Source organism: Parasteatoda tepidariorum, chromosome 1 (assembly GCF_982258835.1).
Source record: "Parasteatoda tepidariorum strain Cologne lab strain chromosome 1, Ptep-v5.0, whole genome shotgun sequence".
Taxonomy (NCBI): Eukaryota; Metazoa; Arthropoda; class Arachnida; order Araneae; family Theridiidae; genus Parasteatoda; species Parasteatoda tepidariorum.
This window is the reverse complement of record NC_141755.1, coordinates 18,320,199-18,341,453: the sequence shown is the minus strand read 5'-3', so window position 1 is coordinate 18,341,453 and position 21,255 is coordinate 18,320,199. Positions and strand designations below refer to the sequence as shown.

The 21,255-nt window shown below is 25.8% G+C and overlaps 1 protein-coding gene across 1 annotated transcript in view; it reads left to right on the top strand.

The window, feature by feature from the left end:
- Positions 1 to 21,255, top strand: part of LOC107444033 (sodium- and chloride-dependent GABA transporter 3) — an 86,679-nt gene that overhangs the window by 53,925 nt on the left and 11,499 nt on the right. The window contains exons 7-11 of the mRNA XM_071180135.2: positions 847 to 971; positions 2,536 to 2,648; positions 3,281 to 3,418; positions 11,458 to 11,560; positions 13,387 to 13,487. Of these exons, the coding sequence (XP_071036236.1) occupies positions 847 to 971; positions 2,536 to 2,648; positions 3,281 to 3,418; positions 11,458 to 11,560; positions 13,387 to 13,487 (580 nt within the window). The remainder of the gene's footprint in view (positions 1 to 846; positions 972 to 2,535; positions 2,649 to 3,280; positions 3,419 to 11,457; positions 11,561 to 13,386; positions 13,488 to 21,255) is intronic.

The following is a 21,255-nucleotide window of genomic DNA, read 5'->3' as shown; positions in this document are numbered from 1 at the left end:
AAATAAATAGATTAATTATAATTCTTAGAACTTACTTACCTTTATTTGAAAACGTATGAATTTAAGTGAAATTGTTACATAAGTCATTTTTAAATATTGAAATTAAATTCCTTAATACTTTAAATAGTCTTAACGTTTTACTCATAAGTAATTTTAAATCTTTTTTTTGTTTTTGCCAATAATTCTAAAGAATACATTTGAATAGTTATCAAATTAAACATTCATAGAATTTATCGCCTGCATTTTATGTATGATTATAAAAAAATATGATGTAGAATATTTTTAAAGAAAACGATAATTAACTCAGTTAAAAAATAAATTTATTTCAATGTTTGAATTATTTTTTCTTTGGTTTAATTCGTTGTGTGTTTTTATTTCGATGCATTGCAGGAAATAAAATTAGCAAAAATGTCATGTCCTTTAAATTTTTTTCCATTATATATTCTATAAGCATAAATTTAAGAAATATTTTTATTTAAACACTGTTTCAATAGTTTAAAAACATAATTTAAATTCTTTTACGTTTTTCTTTCAATTTTTACTTTTTAAGATAGTTTATTCGGTTTTAGCTAGTTTTTTCTATGATTAAAAAGAATACTTTTGAATAAAAGAAAATTTAGATATTTGTAGAATTTATCTTTTGCATTTTATGCATGATTACTAAGAAAATGAAATGGTGTTTTAAAGAAAACGATAATTATATTGGTTAAAGATAAATTCACTTGAGTGAGTTTACTTGTGTGTTCTTTTTTTTTCAGTTTAATTTGTGATGTGTTTTCTCATAGGTTTTTTGAAAAATCTAAAATGAACAAAATATGATACTAAAATTAAAAATATTATTTTTAGGCAATGCATATTCATCGCATGCCTTAACAGTGGTACAAGCTTATATGCTGGATTTGCCATTTTTTCTGTACTTGGTTTCATGGCAACCGAACTTGGGGTTGATGTAGAATATGTTGCAGAAAGTGGTACGTATTTTAAATTTCATTTAATAATAATATATTACATTATCTTTTAATTATATTTATTTTTATTAATAATAAATGTTCCTAACTTATTAAATGCTTTGCTGTTAATCAAAAGAAACTATCTTTTTTTCAATGCTCAGTGCTATAAATTTTGTTCAGAAAACTTTTTACTCTTGAATAAGTAAAGTTAAAAGAAATTGTAATAAACATATTGACAATTTATTTTTAAAGGGCTATCTTTTAAATAATTGTTTACTTTATATTATTAGACATTAAGTTATCACTTAATTCAATTTAATTTATTTTTATATATCTATTCTATTACTGCTAAATTTTATAATTATTATCCTTTTTCATTTACACATTTATATCCACTTTATTATGTAAACCAAAACAATTTTTTTCAAAGCTTTTTAATAACAAACATGTAAGATAGTATCAAGTCAAAATTTAAAGCATTAGTTTTTTTCTACATATTATGCAGTATTTACTAAGATTTATAATTCTAATCATTTCTTCCTTTAAATTTTATTCATTGCTATGATTTGGTTTTTATATGTAATATTTGTACTTTAAACGCTTAAAGAGGTGGATTAGAGTAAGTTAAAAAACGAGGGAAAACATAAAATAAATAAAATTTTTAAGAACGTTTTTCAAATGGATTAAAAAGGAGAAAATAAATCTATTTTTGTTGAACAAAAACGAAAAACGGCGCATCACTTTCATACTAAATGTTTCACCACAAAAAATCAACCCCTGCCATATCTTTTCGAAAGTAATGCTCACTACGTTTTTCATTTTTGGTAGGACCAAAATAGTGTTTTTATTTCTTTTTAAGCCCATTTGATGAACGTAATTCTTAAAAAATTTTTATCCTATTTGTTGTTTCCTCTTTTAGTTTTGTGTCTATAATTTTCTTTGCTTCGAAATTTCGATTTGCAATAAAAAAAAAAAAGGAGTTAAATTGTGCTTGCAATATTTAGAAAGCAATAGAAATATGTATTTTCAATAGGCATAGAACTCCAATAGAAATTTGAGAGCATAACTCCCGAGAAGTTAACAAGACTCCGCGACTATTCTGCTTCAGATCGCGATACGGATATCTTCCCTAAACGACTTCGGGAATTTAACTCATTTTTGCCAACACTGATTTGGTAACTTTTAGTGGTGCAATTCCATTTTGCGACGGAAAAAAAAATCGCCAAACTGATATTGATGTCAATGACGCCTAATCAATTAATAATATGGTAATATGGAAGAAATACCTAATATTCATATTTAGGTATCTATAATAAGTATTGTAGTAATAGATACCAATATACTGCCATGAGTATCTATGATAGAAAAAGTTGACATGGGTTTTTTTACGGCCTCTGGAACGGAATGTTATCTTTTTGACAGAATACCCAAAATCTATTTAATATAGATGGTTGTCGTTTTTCAACAACATAAAATATGAAACAAATGGTTTAATATTTTTTTACTTCCTAAAAACGATATTAATAACCATAAAAATGTTATTATTGTTAACACAATTTTAATTATTTATATGCTTAACTTTCAGGACCTGGCTTAGCATTTATAGCCTATCCGAAAGCTGTAACGCAAATGCCGGCTGCACCATTGTGGGCAGTTCTATTTTTCTTCATGATACTCATGCTTGGTTTGGACAGTCAGGTAATGAAAAAAAAAATTTTATTTATTAAAAAATAAAATGTTGGAAGCAAATATTTTTTAATAAAATATGATGCACATTAAAATCTTGAAATTTTATAGCTGTCTTTTATGTTTAAAAATATTGAATTATTATAACTATTCAACAAAAATTTATAATTATTGAACAAAATTCCGGAAATAATTTTAGGTAATTCCTTTAATTAATTTGTACCATTAGAAAAATACTTAGTTAAAAATAAATTTTAATAATAAGCAGAAAATATTTTAATTATTAAATGTCAATCAAATTTTCTTAAATGTTTCTAATATCTCACAATTTTATAATTTTACTTTTCAAATTAATAATAATGCTAAATATAATTAAGAGAAAAAGATTCTGTATTCGATATAATATGTTTGTTATTAAGATACGCTATTCAGTATAATTAAAAAAATAATAATATAATAAAAAATGTAATGACTTTAATAATAGAAAACATTTTTGAGAAAATGTGCGATATTCTTAAATTGTTCATAAAATAATTTTGCTGGTACAAATATTTCCATTTTATTCCTAAAATTAATGAATTTGCGAATTAATACATAACCTAAATCTTACTAAACATTATTATATAATTTTATTTTATTTGTAGTTTGTGGCCATAGAAGGATTCGTAACGGCGATCGTGGACATGTTTCCTAAATATCTCAGGGTTGGTTACAGACGGGAGGTTTTCATTGCCATCACGTGTTTTGTCTCCTTCCTTATTGGTCTCTCCATGGTAACCAATGTAAGTCATTAACATTTGACCATTATTTTTCCATTGTCCAAAATCAGTCTACTATATAATGGTTTTCATATCAAAAATATGGTATTACTTATGACGAAATGTCTGATTCATATTGATTTTTTTTTAACCTAAACATCGGAAGCTGCCATTGGTTTGTTTAATAAATGGTAAATGAGAAATTTTTTTCAATGAGAAATAAATGAGAATACTTTTAAATTATAAGCAAAATTGCTTTTTTTAGAAATAAAAGAATCAAATAAGATTTTCTACCAAAATACGCAATAAATAAATCGTAATGACATTTGCATGAAGTAAAGTTTCAATTATGAATCTTTTATCTATGTATGTTATTGTTTTTTAATTAATTGCTTGCTAGGTATATTTCAACATATACAAAAAAGAAACAACAATGATGATTTTCATGAACAAAAAAAATCGCTGTAGTTGTTTTAATAGCAAGTATTATTTTTTTTAATTACTCCTTTACTTTTTCAAGCTTTCAAGGCTTACTAAAAATTATAAACTAATTTTCTGTGTACTTCTTTTTACTATGGTGTGGTTTCCTTCTGTAATTAATAGCCTTCTTTTGCCAAAATTTATTGCTTCATTTGATATTAAAATTTGTACATTTATTCTACAATTATTCTTCCTTCAGTGAAAAGAAAATTATTGGAATATTATGAGCCAATCTGGTATCCATGAATGTATGATTTAATATTTTATTGTCAAAGCAATTCTGGGTCAAGTAACCATTTCTATTGGCAAAAAATACGAACATATTTATTTTTATGAAGAAATTTTTGTGATCATCACACTTAATGCATGTTTTTGGAATACTATTGATAAAATTGAAATCAAAGTTATTTACACATTGTATTGCACATATTAATATGTAAGCGAGGATAAAACAAAAACGTTATTAAAGCCTGACGAATAACTATTGAGGAGGTCTAGATTAAAGTCATCAAAACATGTCTGAAGCTGAGAGAAGAAGAATACGATTGTAAGAAACACCTTCAAATTTAATCTGGCAACTTGTTCTTACGTTTTTAATTCCGTCTTATTCATTTTAATTTTTTTTCTTTATTTTTTTGTTTTTTCCTCATTTACATATCGATTTGCGACAATGGGTGTGTGCTTTTTGATAAAGCTTATAAAAATATTTATATTAAGAGTGGTCGCTACGCAACACTCTGTACTTTTTTATTCTTCACTTTCTCTGTAAAATTCATGTGAATCGGAAGAAAAAAAATTTCCGAAATTCGACTGAAAAATTAAAAGACATCAAGAGGATGAAAACTTATCTTATATGGGGTTGCAAATCACGTTGAGGTATCTGAGAAATGACAAAGCACATGCAGACTCTGACTATAGAGGAGACAAAAAATGGGGTCAGTGGATATTTGCATTACTTAAATTAAGCGCACGATGGTGCTCCTGCACATGTGACCTCTAGGTGCACATCACCTCAATGTAAAGAGCCCATGGAAGTCGATTTGACGTGCGAGACTCGTCGTATGGTCTCTGTGTTCGTCGGATCACAATATGTGTGACTTTTCTTATGGGGTCGCCTTAAATCATTAGTTCATACAGTGCCTGTAGAACAACATACCTGTGAATATTAAAAGTACATCTGGCATCTTCGAGTGCGCTTAAGAATCCTTTTTACATCGTTGTTGTCTGCAATGACGCCAACGTAGATCTCTGCGTACTTAGCAAGTTCGTAACATCTTTTGAAATTTTTTTTCCAGCGTGATATCAAAATCTGTGGGTTTTTTACGTTTTTTACCCTTTCAACATGATTTGTAACCTCATTCACTTATTGCAGTCGTCTAAATTTGTCTATCGAATTTTGGAATACTCTGTATGTAAAATGCAAAACTTTATTTCTTTTTTTTCCAATTACAGTTTTTTTTTTAAAAAAAATAGGGATCCAGACTTTCTTATTATGGTTATCACTTTAACCAACAAGTCTATTATATAATTACATAAAAAACAATACAATAGTTTATTTGTGATATGTTTTGTAGCATTGTATATAGACATTTTCTTTCTACATTTATTTTTCATTGTAATGTGTTATAGATTCAAATATAGCATAGAATTACTGCAGCGTTAATTAATATTTACAACCGAGATCAAAGTTTTAAATGTGAACTTATCCTTTTTTGATTATCAAAAGCATAACTTTTATATTGATTAAAACTACGGCAAATATTCATCAGAAATATGTTTGAAATTTAAGAAATATTTAGTTAAATAAGATGTTTCATTCAACTTAATATTCAAGAAGTTTGAACTAAATTTACAGAATAATACTGAAGATTTTTTTATGTGAGATATTATAATCATTACTATGTATTTTTATTTGAATGTTGATAGTGAATTAACTACTTTCACAAAAAGTAATACTTTTGACATATGTGTCAGAATTTGATCTTAAAATTTTTGTATGAATACATTAATGAAGAATTCATATAACAACTAAACACAATATACAATGCTAGCCTTTTAAAACTTTTCTGAACATATAGATAAAAATTTAATGTAAAATGAAATTTATTAGTATGAACCTGATTTATTGATTGAACCTGACTGAACCTATGATATGACTAATAAATCATACTATTTAGTATGATTTATTAGTATACATGATACTTCATTACAATACTTTTGTCTTAGACTTACTTTAGGATTTCAATCCTTACAAAACTACTGCACATATGTTTGTAGCAATTAAAGTATTTAAAACAATACAAGTAAAAATAGTTGCCTCTTTGCAATAATAAAATTTCATGCTCATTTATATTTAATAATTTTGCATAGTAAAAAGAAATGCTTTTAACGCACAACACTTTCTTATCTAAATAGTGATGTATCATAGATAAAATCAGTAAACCAATGCAGAAATTAAGTAATACTACGTTTTTTAAAAAAATTGTGTAAGACAATTTATTGACTAATATGATAGAAATTTAATTGAAAGTTACAAACTTGCCATTATATCCATAATATTAAATTTTCTATGAAATTTTGAATAATATAAATTAATGGCTTAAGAGATTGTGTATTAATTTGCATTTTGTAAGTTTTTTGGAACAGAAAGGTAAGTTTTTAAGTCAACACAAATTATATTTTGAAACTAAATTGAAATACATGCAGAAGTAGCATTTGTTTTTCTTTTCCATTTAAAACGATCCTCGATGGATAAATAGTTTTAGGTACAAAGTTGTCATTGTGAAGGACTGAGGTTCGATTCCAAGTGGTGACATAAAACCCATTCAGATCGATGGGTACCAGTTTGACTGCGAGGTAAAAGCAGCATTGTGCTCAATACCTAACCAAACTGTCACAATTTTGTATTTGATCTCGAAATTGTTGAAACTTAACCTCCATTACCCAATTGAACTGTTGAGAGAATGCTTTGGTTTTTTGTTATTATTAAAATGTATGTAATTTTATTTCAAAACACTTTAATTCGTAAATAATTATCATTAAGAATAATACATATCGTATCTGTAATTTCCTTATTATAAATGGGTTTTAATAAGTTAAATTAATATTAAAATTGTTAACTAATTCTGGTGTATTATTGTAAAGGATGTAACTTACAGTTTAGTCATTTTAAATACATTGTATCACTTTTGAAAAGAAAAATAGTTCTATTTTTAAAAATCGTATTCCGTACTAACGAATTTTACTATTTTAAATTTATTTTATTTATAACGTTGAAGCCTTATATCCACATAGCGAATGTGCAGCTTTTGCAACTCCATCATTTCTAATTTTAAACCCAATCCAAAACACTAAGAAATTCCTGCATCAAGCAGTCTAACCCATGGTTTGTCTACCACAGAGGATATTTTGAGTTAGATCTTTGGTTCAATATATTTCAAAATAACATTAGTAAAAATAAATAGTTTCATAAGGGGATTAAGATGCAAAATCGACACGTAATTGCTTTGAATAAATAAACCTTTTTTTCAAAAAACCAGAGACTGAATTGCAAGTACAAAAATAGAATAATAACTAATCTTGCTAATAACTTACGTTCAAGATCATCTTATTCAAAAATCAAATTTTGTAAAATCGATTTTTTTTAATGAGATTACATTATTTATATGGCTTGCATCTGACGGATCTTTTCATTTGATGGAGTATTAATCGAATAGTAAATGATGGGTGCATAGCAGATTTAGTTTTCATTTTGGAACATGCATGCATTCAAAAAACATAAAACTGAAAAAAAATCAAACATTTATCATTATTGTTTTACTTTATACTGATTGAACTTGTATTTGTGCATTATTGTTTTGAGTGCTATCATTACTTAAAAAATGATAATTATTTTCAATGTATTTTAATAAAACGTCTTCAAGAGGGTTTATAATTGCAAATTCCAGATCATTATCATAGAGGATTGTCAGAAATGCCAGATGTTGAATGATGTATGTGTGGATGATATTCGAATAAAAGTACTCCCTTTTCTAATCAGGAATTTAAGGAAATAGAAATATAATATAACTCTCACTATACATAAATGCTATGTTTTATTTAGTTATTTAGTTTAGATTATGCGAATTCTTACACATAAACTTTTATATAAACTCTTTATATTATTTTTCAAATTATTCTCATCTTATTAAATCGAAGCTTTAAATAATCATTTAGCCAAATCTTCATTATCACTTTTAACTCTTCATTTGGAAAAGATTGGTCTTATTATTCAGTCTATGTTGATTCGCCCATGTGCTCAACAAGCTAAAAATATGTTCAAAATACAAAACTCCTCTATTTCCTTTGTTTTCAAAACACACATTAAAATATTAAATTAATCCTTCGCCTTTTTATCATTCTGCTAATATTTTAAAAAATTAACTATGTTAAATTGTAATAATAATAATAAAATTTCCATCGATCGATAAGATATTTGTGCTTCCCAGCTATATTGGAATGCGCAAAGCAATTTTATGAAATATTTTTGATGTTAAGTTTTCCTACTTTCAATGTATTACACTAAAATTTTATGTCATTACATGCACATAACAATTGACTATGGATAAAAATCCAAACTCGGGACATATACATCCGCACAATGCCTATTTTATATGCATAAACTTAACGATCCATGGAAATTGCTAATTTATTTTGCATGTTCTATAAATGATATTAATGGTTTTCGCAGGTTAAACAGATTTATGATAAATTTTGAATAAAACAAAAATTTAAAAAAAAAATTGCCTTCGTAAAAATAGTTTTCATGTTTGATGTTAGTGTAAACTTGATTGTTTAAAAGATTTTAAATTTTACCTTGTTCCCACGTGGCATTTATTTTTTTAATAATTTAAAAAAAGCCTGGTAATTTGTTTCGAATCAATGGCAGCTTATGTGATGCAAAGGTTATGTAAAAATATCTCTAATGTTTAGTTTTTTTAGAGTTGGAACTAAATTTGCACAGTTTCTTTATACTGTTTCTGGTAAGTATGCCTTGCATTATTTAAAACTGTGACGAGCTCCATGTGGAGGGAAAAAAATAATGATTCATATGACGTATCCATTATTCATTAAAACCCTACAACCTATACATATAAAACTACAGTATGAATTGCATTCACGACCACCTACTTTTATTTCTAGGTCCTTTATGAAATATCATTTAATTTATAAATATTTTTAAAGTGAATCTATTTTTTATAGGCGAGATGAATTTGGCAAGATTTTGCTTCATGGAAATAACGCGTACTTATTCGTTATCGATTGTTCTTCTATGAATCGCAATCCTGATAATTATTATTCAAATAAAATAAATGAATCAATTAAAAAAATTATTATTTATAGCTACCATACGCTTTTTCTTAAAAGAATACTTTAATTCCCACATAATGACGCACTTTTAATTTAAAACAATTTTTAGAACACAAATTTTACTGATATAGTAATCAATCTTTTTTTAATTTTTCATTTCTTTGAAAAAATATGGTTGCCACACGTATTCTTATTTATTTTTAATTGCTCCTTTTCCAAATTTTCAGGACCATAATAGACTAAATTCAACGTTTTTAGAAGAGAAAACATGCTTAGTTTGTTTACCTAACATAATTACTTCTATAATTATAAAAATTAGTACTCTCAATGATTCTATGCCCACCTTTAAATTTAAACGCTACTATCATAAATTAGTTTATTTCAACATTTGCAGATGTAATGAGTTTATATGTACAATTTTACCCAAACATGAGTTGAATTTTACTCAAACATATTGTTGTTTTTGTAAAATTCTCTTAATTTATGCTTAATTTAATTTTCAAGCCATGGTTTTTCCATAGTCAAATTATTTTCATCTTTAACTTTCTTTGCGAAATTAATTGTTAGTGTATCATAAGAAGAATATAGCAGGAAAAGTGGAGGGGGGAGAAGAAATTTCGATTTATTTATTATTATTCGCGTGTAGTTTCTCGTACATATTTTTTTAATCATTGTATATCTCTTTTTCTCTTTATGCATGAATTGATTGTTTCTTTAAAACGTTAAATGACGGTAATTAGCATTCCATATTTTTAGTTCCATGAATTAGAATAATTTATTTGATACTGATTCGATTTTATTTGAATTTTATTCTTCAGCATCTAATTTTATTTTAACCTTAAATATATTTTTATACGTTTTCATCTATCCTAACATTTATATTATCGTTTTCACCATCTTATCATCGCTCACTTATCTTATTCATGCTTAGATTGCAAATTATGTTCAATTACAAATTGCTTTAGGAATGCAAAAAAATTGTGTAAATATGTCATTCTAGTTTCGATTAATCTTTCTTAATCTTTTCTCAAAACTTCTTGAAAAATAGAATATGTAAAAATCTGAAAGTTAGATTTTTTTTTTAATAGAAGACAACGTTTGGTGGGACATAGTGTTTTAGTGTGACACTGTGGCTAATAAAAGCAAAAATAATAAAATCTCCTTATAATAAGGCATGCGTTTCGACAAAAAAAAGAATGGTACTTGGTGAATTGATTTACATTGAAAAATATCTTAGGTATTATATTTACCAATAACTTTCGAAGGCAAGTTCGTTTTCGCTCTTAGCCTCAGATACTTTAACATTTTTAAACTCTTCGTCCCTTAAACATCTTCTTTTACTGTTCACATAATTGAACATTTTTCTTAATTAATTTTTATGACAAAGCCTTAGACGCATCGCATGAAATGTTATAATTCACACAACGGAGCGAAAACCGGAGGTTGTTCTTCATTGTATGAGAACTTCGAGGTGGTTCCGTTTCCGTACATTCTCATCGTCGAACATCTGGTTTCTTTCGTTCTTCTTCCTTCATTTCTTTCCATTTGTTAATGAGGTTGTTTTCAAGTTTCTTTTTTGTTATTTATTTCGCAAACATTTTGGCGCGATTTTTATGCAACAAAAGTCGGATTTAGCAGTCGAATCTATCGTAAACTAATTTGAAAATATCTTTACAAACGTCACCATTATTTTGAGAAACGTCGGGATAATTGGAGAAATTATTATTAACTACTATACCATTCGTATTTTTATTATTATTATTACTTATTTAATTAATAACGTTGTAAGCACTTTTAGAGTAAAGAGCAAATTATTATATCGTAAAAAATTACATCAACAAGAAATGCAAGAAAACATACAAGCGAATCTGTCATAAGCTAATTTGAAAATATCTTTACAAACGTCACCATTATTTAGAGACACGTCAAGATAATTGTAGAAATTATTAAATGCTATACCATTCGTATTTTTATTATTATTGCTTATTTATTTAATAACGTTTTATGCATTTTTAGAGTAAAAAGCAGTTATTAAATCGTACAAAAATTACATCAACAAGAAATGCAAGAAAACATACTATTCTCTACACTGATTTGAAATGACTCAGTGATGCAACTGAGAAAGTACCAGAGGGTTCTTTCTGAACAATGGATACGTAAGAATCAGGTGGTTCTGGCTCTCGCCAAGGATCCCTGATACCTTAATAGAGTTAATGTTGTACCTCATTTTTTAGGGTGGTATGTACGTGTTCCAAGTGTTTGACTATTACTCAGCAAGTGGTATGACTCTGCTGTGGTTCTGTGTCTTTGAGTGCGGAGCAGTTGCCTGGGTATACGGTACGTAACAGTGGTGGGTGTTTCTACAATCTCTGTCCCCTGTATTGCCAAATATCGCCAACCAGTTCAAACTCCCAAGCTAACAAAATTCTTTCAAATCTCGGAATTATTCTTTTCCTCCTTTTTGTTCATTTAACTCTTAACCCAGTTTTTACTAACATATCCTTGTGCTTTTTTTAAAAAAAATAAAAAAAAACTTTAAATATCTCAGAAAAAATAGTCTATCAACGTTATAGACAAATTATAAACAAAAGCAGAAAAGTATAATTTAAAAATTTTTTTTATTAAAATTCATGATTTATATCTTTTATTTATTTCTAAAAAAATGCAATTTGATTTACTAGAGCCTGTTTTTCGGTTTAATTCAACATTAATTTTATTTACTAAAATTAAATTAATTTCTGCTATTCTTTCTTTAAATACCTAATTTCCAAAATTATTAATTAAAAATTTAAAAGTTGAAAATTATTAACTTAAAAAACTAAAAATTTAACTTAAAATTCTAAAGAAAATTCTTTCTGTCTTTTACATAATTATTAAATTAATTGAATGTCCCTTAAAATTTTTAAAAATTAAAACTGGTTGGCTCAGTAGGTCAGAGATTATTAACAAAAAAGGTTAGGATGTTGCGGTTGCTGACTGTCCTTCGAGCAGAATCAATGTATTCATTGCTGCTTTGGAAGGCCAGTGTTTAAGGTAAACTGTAGTGTTACTTTGTTGTTTGGGTTGCTGACTGTCCTTCGAGCAGGCAAATGCTTTGGAAGGACAGTGTTTTCTAAAAGGTAAATGGCTGACGGTGCAGTCATTATTCTTCCTAAATTTACATTTTTATCTCAATCCATTGGTTTCTTTACTATATGGTCAGAAAGTGAAATATATAGGAAAATAGTTCACCGTGAACAGTTTGTCTATGGCTACTGTTCAGGATGAACTTCATCTATTTTCAAAAAGGGTCGAAATCTGACTTGAAAAGCAGAGCTGATATGTTACTTAAATATTAGTTTTGTTTTTTATATGTTCACTTTCTGATTTGAAGTAAAGAAACCTCGTACTTTATCCTGACAATTTTCATTAATATTTCTCCAAACAACTTTTTTCTGTAAATATTTATTTCTTTAAATTGATAATTTTTTCACGACTCTTTCTTTAAATAATTTTTTTTTAAAAATTAAAGTTATATTTTTATTAATTTTAATTAAATTTTTATTAATTTTAATTAAACTTTTATTAATTTTAATTAAATTTTTATTAATATTTACTGTTTTACTTTTATTAATTTTAATTTAAAATTTTTGTTAATAGTTTTAAGTCATTTTTATTAATTTCATTGATTTTGGAAAATAAATTTTCGAAAATTAATGAGCAAATTTTTATTTATTAAAGTTTCCCAGAAATTTTTATTCATTAAAGTTTCATGAATTTTTAAATACTTTAAATGCATAATTTAGAAACAAGCTAGATTATTTTAAACTCTGATTTTAGATATATTTTTATTCGCTCTTATAACTAAATAAATTTAATAATTCATTACTTAAAAGAATAAATTTAATAATTCATTTTTACGATTTAAAACTGTTTGAAGTACTTTACGTATAGATTTATAATAGATAATTTTACATTTTTTTTAGATTAAATGAGTTATTGAAATATTTTATTAATATATTTATTATATAAAATTTATGTTTTCAAATATCAAATTATGTAACTGTATGAAAAAAATTAAACTAACGCAAGAACTCTGTTAGTTAAATTCATAATAAAGAGAAACTCGACTTTTTAACACATACCACTATCCTGTTACTTTTTATTGCTTGCAATTTTTACAGGAGTGAGAAGGTTTTACGATAATATTGAAGAAATGTTGGGATTTAGAATCAACCCCTGGTTAATGATCTGCTGGAGTTTCCTATCTCCACTCGTTACAGGAGTAAGTGTTGTACTATTTTGATAGTAATTGATTACTTTACGATTACCGATTGGTGAAAGTAATTCGGAGCAGAACAATGGAAGGTTTTTTCGTTTTGGAGGCACACTGCCATACTTATTTTAAGACAACAATGTGAATAGTATTCAAAATATTGTAATGTTTTTTTTTAATGCACTAAAATGCTTCATTTTTAAAATGTATAATGGATTTTCAGACGACAAATTAAAGTAACTTAAACATAATTATTCAAAATTTCATGCATTCATCTTTAACAGTTTTTGAGGTATTGCTATAAATATAAATTACAATAATATTAAAATGTAATAAAAAATTTAAAAAAAACTATTTATATATAACACAAAATGTCGGATTTTCAACATCACTTGGAATAAAAAGCAAAACCAAATCTAAGTTTGAGTTCCAGTTCAGAGAAAAGTATAACTTCTTTACCATTTGAAAGAGAATAAAATTCATTATTATTTTTAAAAAAAATGAATATGATTTTTGCGAGCCAGAATCACTTATAACTTTTATGATGAAAAAAAAAACATTAATGAAAAGTAAGCTGTCCATATAATTTTATTGCATTTATTTAATCAGACTAGAAAAAAATAAATTTTATTATAAAACTAATTGTTCTCATCAAACCTTCAACGGTTTTGCTTTTGAGAAAATATGAAAGATTCTCTCTTTGCGTCTCCATTTTATTACATGGAAAAACCGGTTTTGTTATGCAGAGAAAACTGCAGGTCAAAAAGTTACTTTTATACTCGTAATCGCTAAAAAAAACTAAAAGAAAAATTTGATTCAGTCAAGAAATACTTTCTACTTTCACCAATCGTTATTGTTATTAATTAATAATATTCATTTTTTGCAGTTAACTAATCATAAAAGTATGATCAGCCATTTAATAATTATCCAATAAAAGTTACTATTCATTCATTTTTTTTTGTTATGAGTTCACATTAAAACAATTTTGTTTGAAAATAAGACATTTATTCTGGAACGACATAAATTAAACCAAAAGAGAGAAATGCACCATTAATTAGATTACCTGATTAAATTTTCTTTCACAATTTTATTTCAAAAAAAGTGATTCATCAGCATTTAAAAAAACATTTGTTCTTATTTTAAATTATTTTAGAATCAATGTTTACATGAAGTAAAATATTAAAAATGAAATTGCATTAAATGCAGTTTATAGAAAATAAATAATAACAAAATAACATACTATTTTAAAGCACGTTTCGAAAAAAAAATAAGCATTATTATAAATTTTGTTTCACAGTTTCCAACAAAAAATGAATAAAAAATCTCTATAAAATACTTAAATACAATTTTATTGTCTTTGAAATCTCCAATGATTTTGATGAAATAGTCTTGTTTTAAATAATACCATTCTTTAAAGAGAAAACAGTTAAACTCATCTATATTTTATATTTTTAGTAATACATAAATATCAAACATCGTTTACATTATTCATACTTAAAACTATAGCATATAAAACTACAGATGCATTATGGTATGGTATCTATAAAAAATAAATGAAAATTAATATTCAAAAAATAATTTTAATAAATCTATTCACACCAACAAAAATAAAAACATTTCTTTTAATAGTTTTGAATAAGAGTTTTAAAAAAAATACATATTTTCTTGTAAAAGAATTTTCCTTTTTTTCTTTCTTTTTATTACTTTCTTCCACTGTCATTTTGCTGATGTCATTTGTTAAATATGATGACTTCTTTTAGACTTTAACTTAATTTACATTTATTCATTAGACTTAAAACGTAAAAAAAGTAGTTCTGACTCGGAAATTAAAGTGATCTAATAAATTTTTACATCATAAGTCATGTGTTAAAAAATAACAACTGTGCCATTTACTAATTTCTTAAAGTTCCATACCTAAAAAGTATTATATTTTATTTAAAAGAATACTTACAGCGTTCTTACAGCAAAAATACCAATCAAAGATTTCAATACTTCAAACAATGCAAAATTACAATTAAAAAATTTTAAAAAGATGCAAATTAATTATCATTTATATATTTTGAATCAATGACTCCCTATTACGCAAGCAAAACAAATTTTATAAGCAAAATAAAACAGAAAGAAGTATATCATATTTACACTTTCTTATATAAACTTGCTGTTTTTGACGTTAAAATTCATTGAATTTGGTGAATTTGCGTTTTACGTTTTACCATACTTTGGACAGCAGCATTTGACATACAGGATATCTGGTAAGTATTTACTTTATGTAAATTATTTTGGGCTTTGGGCTTTTTAAGTTCATTTTCTTTTCTCTTTTTTTTCTTCTATTATATTCAAAAACGTACATCTTTCATAATTTTTTAATATAGTTTTCTTATTCAAAGGCGAGCTTTTTACTTTCCTGCTTTACATTTTATTAAGGACTTAGACCAGTCTACAATAATATAATATATTTTTTTCAAAAAAATTGTTATTTTTTTAGTATTTGTTTACGTAATATAAAGCTGTAAATTATATTTTTTGAGATCGAATACTTTTTACTCCAAACAAAATAGTTCAAAGACTACTCGATCAAAAAGATCTGAATTTTTGTTACGTTTATTTTTTTCTCTATTTTTTTAGCTTTTAATTTTATAAAAAAAATGAAGTATTAAATAATCAAAGTGACATAATGTCAGGTGACCGAATAAGAAGCCAAAAATTAAAAATAAAAAGCATAAGGTAAATTTTAACTAGTACATGGTACATTACGAATCTTATATAATACATCTAATCCATTAATACATCCAGTTTTAAAAAAAGAACTTAAGCTTCTAATATTTCTAGTAACTTTATGTGTGATATCTAAGAAGAGCTGCCAAAAATAACAGATACTGATGTTAAGTTCTAGCAGCAATGTTATTTTTATCCCTTCCAAGCAAGAAGCAATACAGAATCTAAGATTCATACAAGAGTCCATACTAATATGCAGCATTATAATACTACAATTATTTTATGAAGAAAAAAAACTATAACCTTTTAATTAAAATAAAAGGCCTCTTATAAACACATAAGAAGATGCACTTTTAAAAATAATTTACATAAAATTATTTATTTCTACTTTAGTTTTTAATTGCTACTACAAATTTTTGACAGCCTAAACAGAAATAACTCTCACTTTGCGGAGCCATTTTCTTAAATAGTCTGTAAAAAATAGTTATTTTTTTCTTATATTTATTTTTACTTTATTTTTGGAAGTTTTAGTTATCCACTAGTTCTATTCCTCAACCATTTTAGTTTACTCCTGCTGACATTGATATAACTTACAATATCGAGCTTAAAAATTCGATAATAATATCATCCTTCTTAAATACCTTTCTTTTATTTTAAACTTTAAAAAAAATTTAATAATTTTGGATTTTCAGACTGATCTGAGTCCTTAAAAAGCAATGCAATACATTTTACTATTTTTAACTAAATGCAATACAATCAATGCATTTATAACCTCTCTCATCAAAAACTAAATTCACTTCTTAATTTTCTAATCCAAAGGTGATGGTATTTTTATAACACTTTATTAAAAATATTGTTTGTTTAATTATTTGAAATTTTTAGAATTTTATTGATATGTTTCAAAGTTATAGCAAAAATCAATACAGGGGTATAAGAATCTGCTATACAGTCAACATGGATTACATCATTCATTTAAAAATTTAGTGCTAAGCATATATTACCGTGAAATATTAATTACTGTATTTTGTAAACTAATCAGTTCATCAAATAGTTTCAGCATTAAAAAAATATTTCAAACAAGCTAATTTTTAAAATATACTGAAAGATATAAGAATAGATAAGATAAGATATAAGAATCTGCTATACAGTCAACATGGACTACATCATTCATTTAAAAATGTAGTATTAAAAATATGTTACAGTGAAATATTAATTATTATATTTTGTAAACTATTAGTTTATCAAATAGTTCCAGTATTAAGAAATATTTTAAATAGACTAATTTTTAAATATACTGAAAATTACGTAGTTGGTACTAATGTCAACGTGAATTACTTTACCTTAATAAATTACTAGGGAAAATTTCATGCTCTTCCCTTTCTGTACGAGAAAGGATATTAAGTTTCTGTTTCTAAGCTTGAAGAAGGGCTTAAAGAATTGATTCACGGTGTTTAGATAAATGTTCATAACTTTCTCCATTCGAAATTTTTTTTTTTTAAAAATTGGTGGGCAAAGTTACTTAGACAACCAGGGTAATTTTGCTCATTAGATGTCTCATGCTGAAAACTATATCTATGGTTGCCAATTTCTTAAAAATGTTACCTTTACCTGAGGTTTAAATAAAGAAAAGATATACTTATATATCTGTAACAAAAAATATTCAAATGTTTTTTTTTTTTATTTATTTATTTATTTATTTATTTATTTATTTATTTATTTTTATGAAATTTTATCATTGAAAATTATCTTGCACGTTTAAAAGTCTTTCATCAATTCGAATGTTTTTTTTCTTCCGTTTTCATTGAATTCTTTCTTTAGAAACGGAATGGCAGAATAGAATCTTTAGCATTTTACTTGCCGATAAGGTCATTTTTGACACTGTGACAGTTAGTAAGAAGTGGCCAAAGTAGAACCAATTTCCTTATGGATCATGGGTTAACATTTCCCAAAAAATACTCCATACAAAACAGATTACGGCATGAAAATTAAGATATAAAATTTCCAAGATCATATTTCTTAACTGGTCATAACATGCAGCAACTTAAAAAAAAACTTGCCAGTCATCTTCACGAATCAAAGTTGCTAAGGTCCTCAAATTGCATACAGTCACTTTACGAATTTCCAAATTTCACGTTCGTAGTCTATCAAAAACTCGAAAGAAGGAAAAAAAAACTCTTACCTTAATCTTGCCAGCATTATTCACGTTCGTAGTCTATCAAAAAGTGGAAGGAAAGAAAAAAAAACTCTTACCTTAATCTTGCCAGCATTATTCACGTTCGTAGTCTATCAAAAATGGAAAGAAAGAAAAAAAAAACTCTTACCTTAATCTTGCCAGCATTATTCACGTTCGTAGTCTATCAAAAACTGGAAAGAAAGAAAAAAAACTCTCACCTTAATCTTGCCAGCATTATTCACGTTCGTAGTCTATCAAAAACTGGAAAGAAAAAAAAAACTCTTACCTTAATCTTGCCAGCATTACTACAAAAAACCTGATTCTTCAAAAAACACTATAAGTGCCGTAACTTCGTCACTCGGAGCCTTGGGACATGAAATTTTAGATGTGCTCCTTCAGTTTAAATATCAATTAGCAATTGTTTTGAAAACAGCAAAAATAAAATTAATTAAAAATATTTTAATAAATTTAGTATTTAATATTCTATATTATCAAATATATTTTATTATATTAGTATATTTATTATTATAATATATTAATATATTTATTAATATGATAATTATTACTAGAGTAATTTTTCGAAGTGTGTACTCGAAATTTATTTTTCGGACATTTCATCATTAGGACATTTTTTTAATAGTGTTGAAAGATATTAAGATTTTTTATGACTCAAAGAATTAAAAGGTTTTTGATAAATTTAGGCAGATTTTGTAGCCCGAAATTTGTTTTACATGCACATGTTTTTTGTAAAACGAAATATATTTATGGCTATATTAACGTGAACAAATATAGCTGTACTTTAGTTGTGATCGTTTTAAAAGGATGATACATAGTTTCAATGTAACCTATTTTAGAGAATCTCAAAAACACTTGATTTTTGTATTAAAATTTAATTATTATCACTCAAATAAATGTATCTGATCAAAATGTATCTGGACATACCCATATTTGAGAACTTAACAGCATTAAAGAACTTAAATTTTCAAGGCACTTTATGTTTAATTTTATCTAAAGCAAAACAATATTTGGAAATTATTCTCTAAGCATTCTTCTCATTGCTATTTATATTCTTTTTCCCAGAATAATTTCAATTTTGAAGTTATTCAACTTTGTTTTAACTTCGTGAATTTAAACATACGGTAATAAAAACTTGAGGAAACAATTGGTAAAAAAATCTCGATTTAAATAATATGGACACTGGACATCAAACTTCAATAAACCCCGTACTTCACAACAAAAGCTCTGTGCTTTAAGCCCATAAACCATTGCGAATAATTAGTTTTACCATTTTAAATGTAAAACATTACGTATTAAATTACTCCTAATTTTTTAAATCGAAAATCGCAAATAATTTAAACGGAACAGTATGATTATTTTAAAAAAAAAATTTGTTTAAACCAGGCATATTTAAACACACAGGGGAAAAAATGAGAAACAGAAAAATTTACCTAAATTAATGGCACGAACCATTATCATAAATAATAACGTGTTTAATAACAAAAAAAAACTTAACTACAATAATAATTTATACAATTTGAATACAATTAATTTGTATGTATACCAGCAATAATGCTGGCATACATATTTATATTTATATTTGGCACATTTTAGACACACAGCAGAAAAAAATAGTTAATAACAAAAATATTAACGTAATCAATAAATCTTAAAAATAAACACAAACAATGATATTAAATTTTAGAAACAGAAAATCAATAAGAGTCATTATTATTGCAAAATTGATAAACAACCCTATAATTTTCATTTTAATTGTTATTGAAACGTAAATTATATGATTGTTAATCTTTTTTCTCTTCTTGTAAAACATAATAAATACTATTAATTAATAATTAAAAACATTTAAAAATCAACAAAATGTTAAAAAAAAATTAAATATATTTAATTTTGATGAGTGTAAATTTATCTCGATATTATGTAACAAAGACCTAAGAACAATTTTATAATTATTTCCAAAGCTCGGCTTGAATTGGATTTAAATGTGACTCTTTCGTACAAAATGAAACACCGCTGAGCGGAGTGAACTAATAAAAATTAGGTACAATACTTTTTTTGCAGGGATGGGGACAGAGCGACTCCGTGTTTTCCTTCTAGAGAAATTTCTTTTTCTCAAAAAATAGAATTTTTTTTTCTTTGAAATACCAGGAATGGCATTGCATAGATAAGGGTCAATGGGCTGCCGAATGATTTTTCTGGAAATATTTCAAAGGGAAGAAATCTTGATCGCAACGATTGCAAATGTAAATAATACATAGCATTCTTTTTTAGTGGTTAGACTTATAGATTATTGATGAAACAACTATCAACTACAACAGGCTGGAGTAATATTTACAATCAACTGAATGCCTTTGATCCCTTACACCTCTCTCTGCCCCGCGTTATTGCTCTTCAGAGGGATGAAAGAATTCTCAGAAAGAATCATCTCTTTTTTTTCTATTTCAAGGGAAGAGGGATCTAAACTTATGACTACAAATTAAAAGATTTATTTTTAGCAGTTCTTCCCTTACACTTTATTTTTAACTTTAAAAAAAATAAGAAAGAGTAGATTTTAAATTACTCTAATTTTGAAGAAAATGTATTTCCCTTATTTAGGGCTTGACGCCCCGGCGTAGTTGCGGCCCTACACTCAATGACCAATTAAGTAACTGCTGTTAGCTCTCCAAATTTTCATTTGAAAGATGAGGAAAATAACTTCAGTTGACAATACTCTAAATTTAATGACACACATATAATTTTATATTGTATTAAAAAAAAATCATGAAATTTTCAATATGCGTAGTAAAAATCAGTAGTAATTTAATCAAGAGTATTCAAAAGAATAATCATTATAGGTAAAGAAAAAAGGAAAACTTACTATTTGATTTATCTATT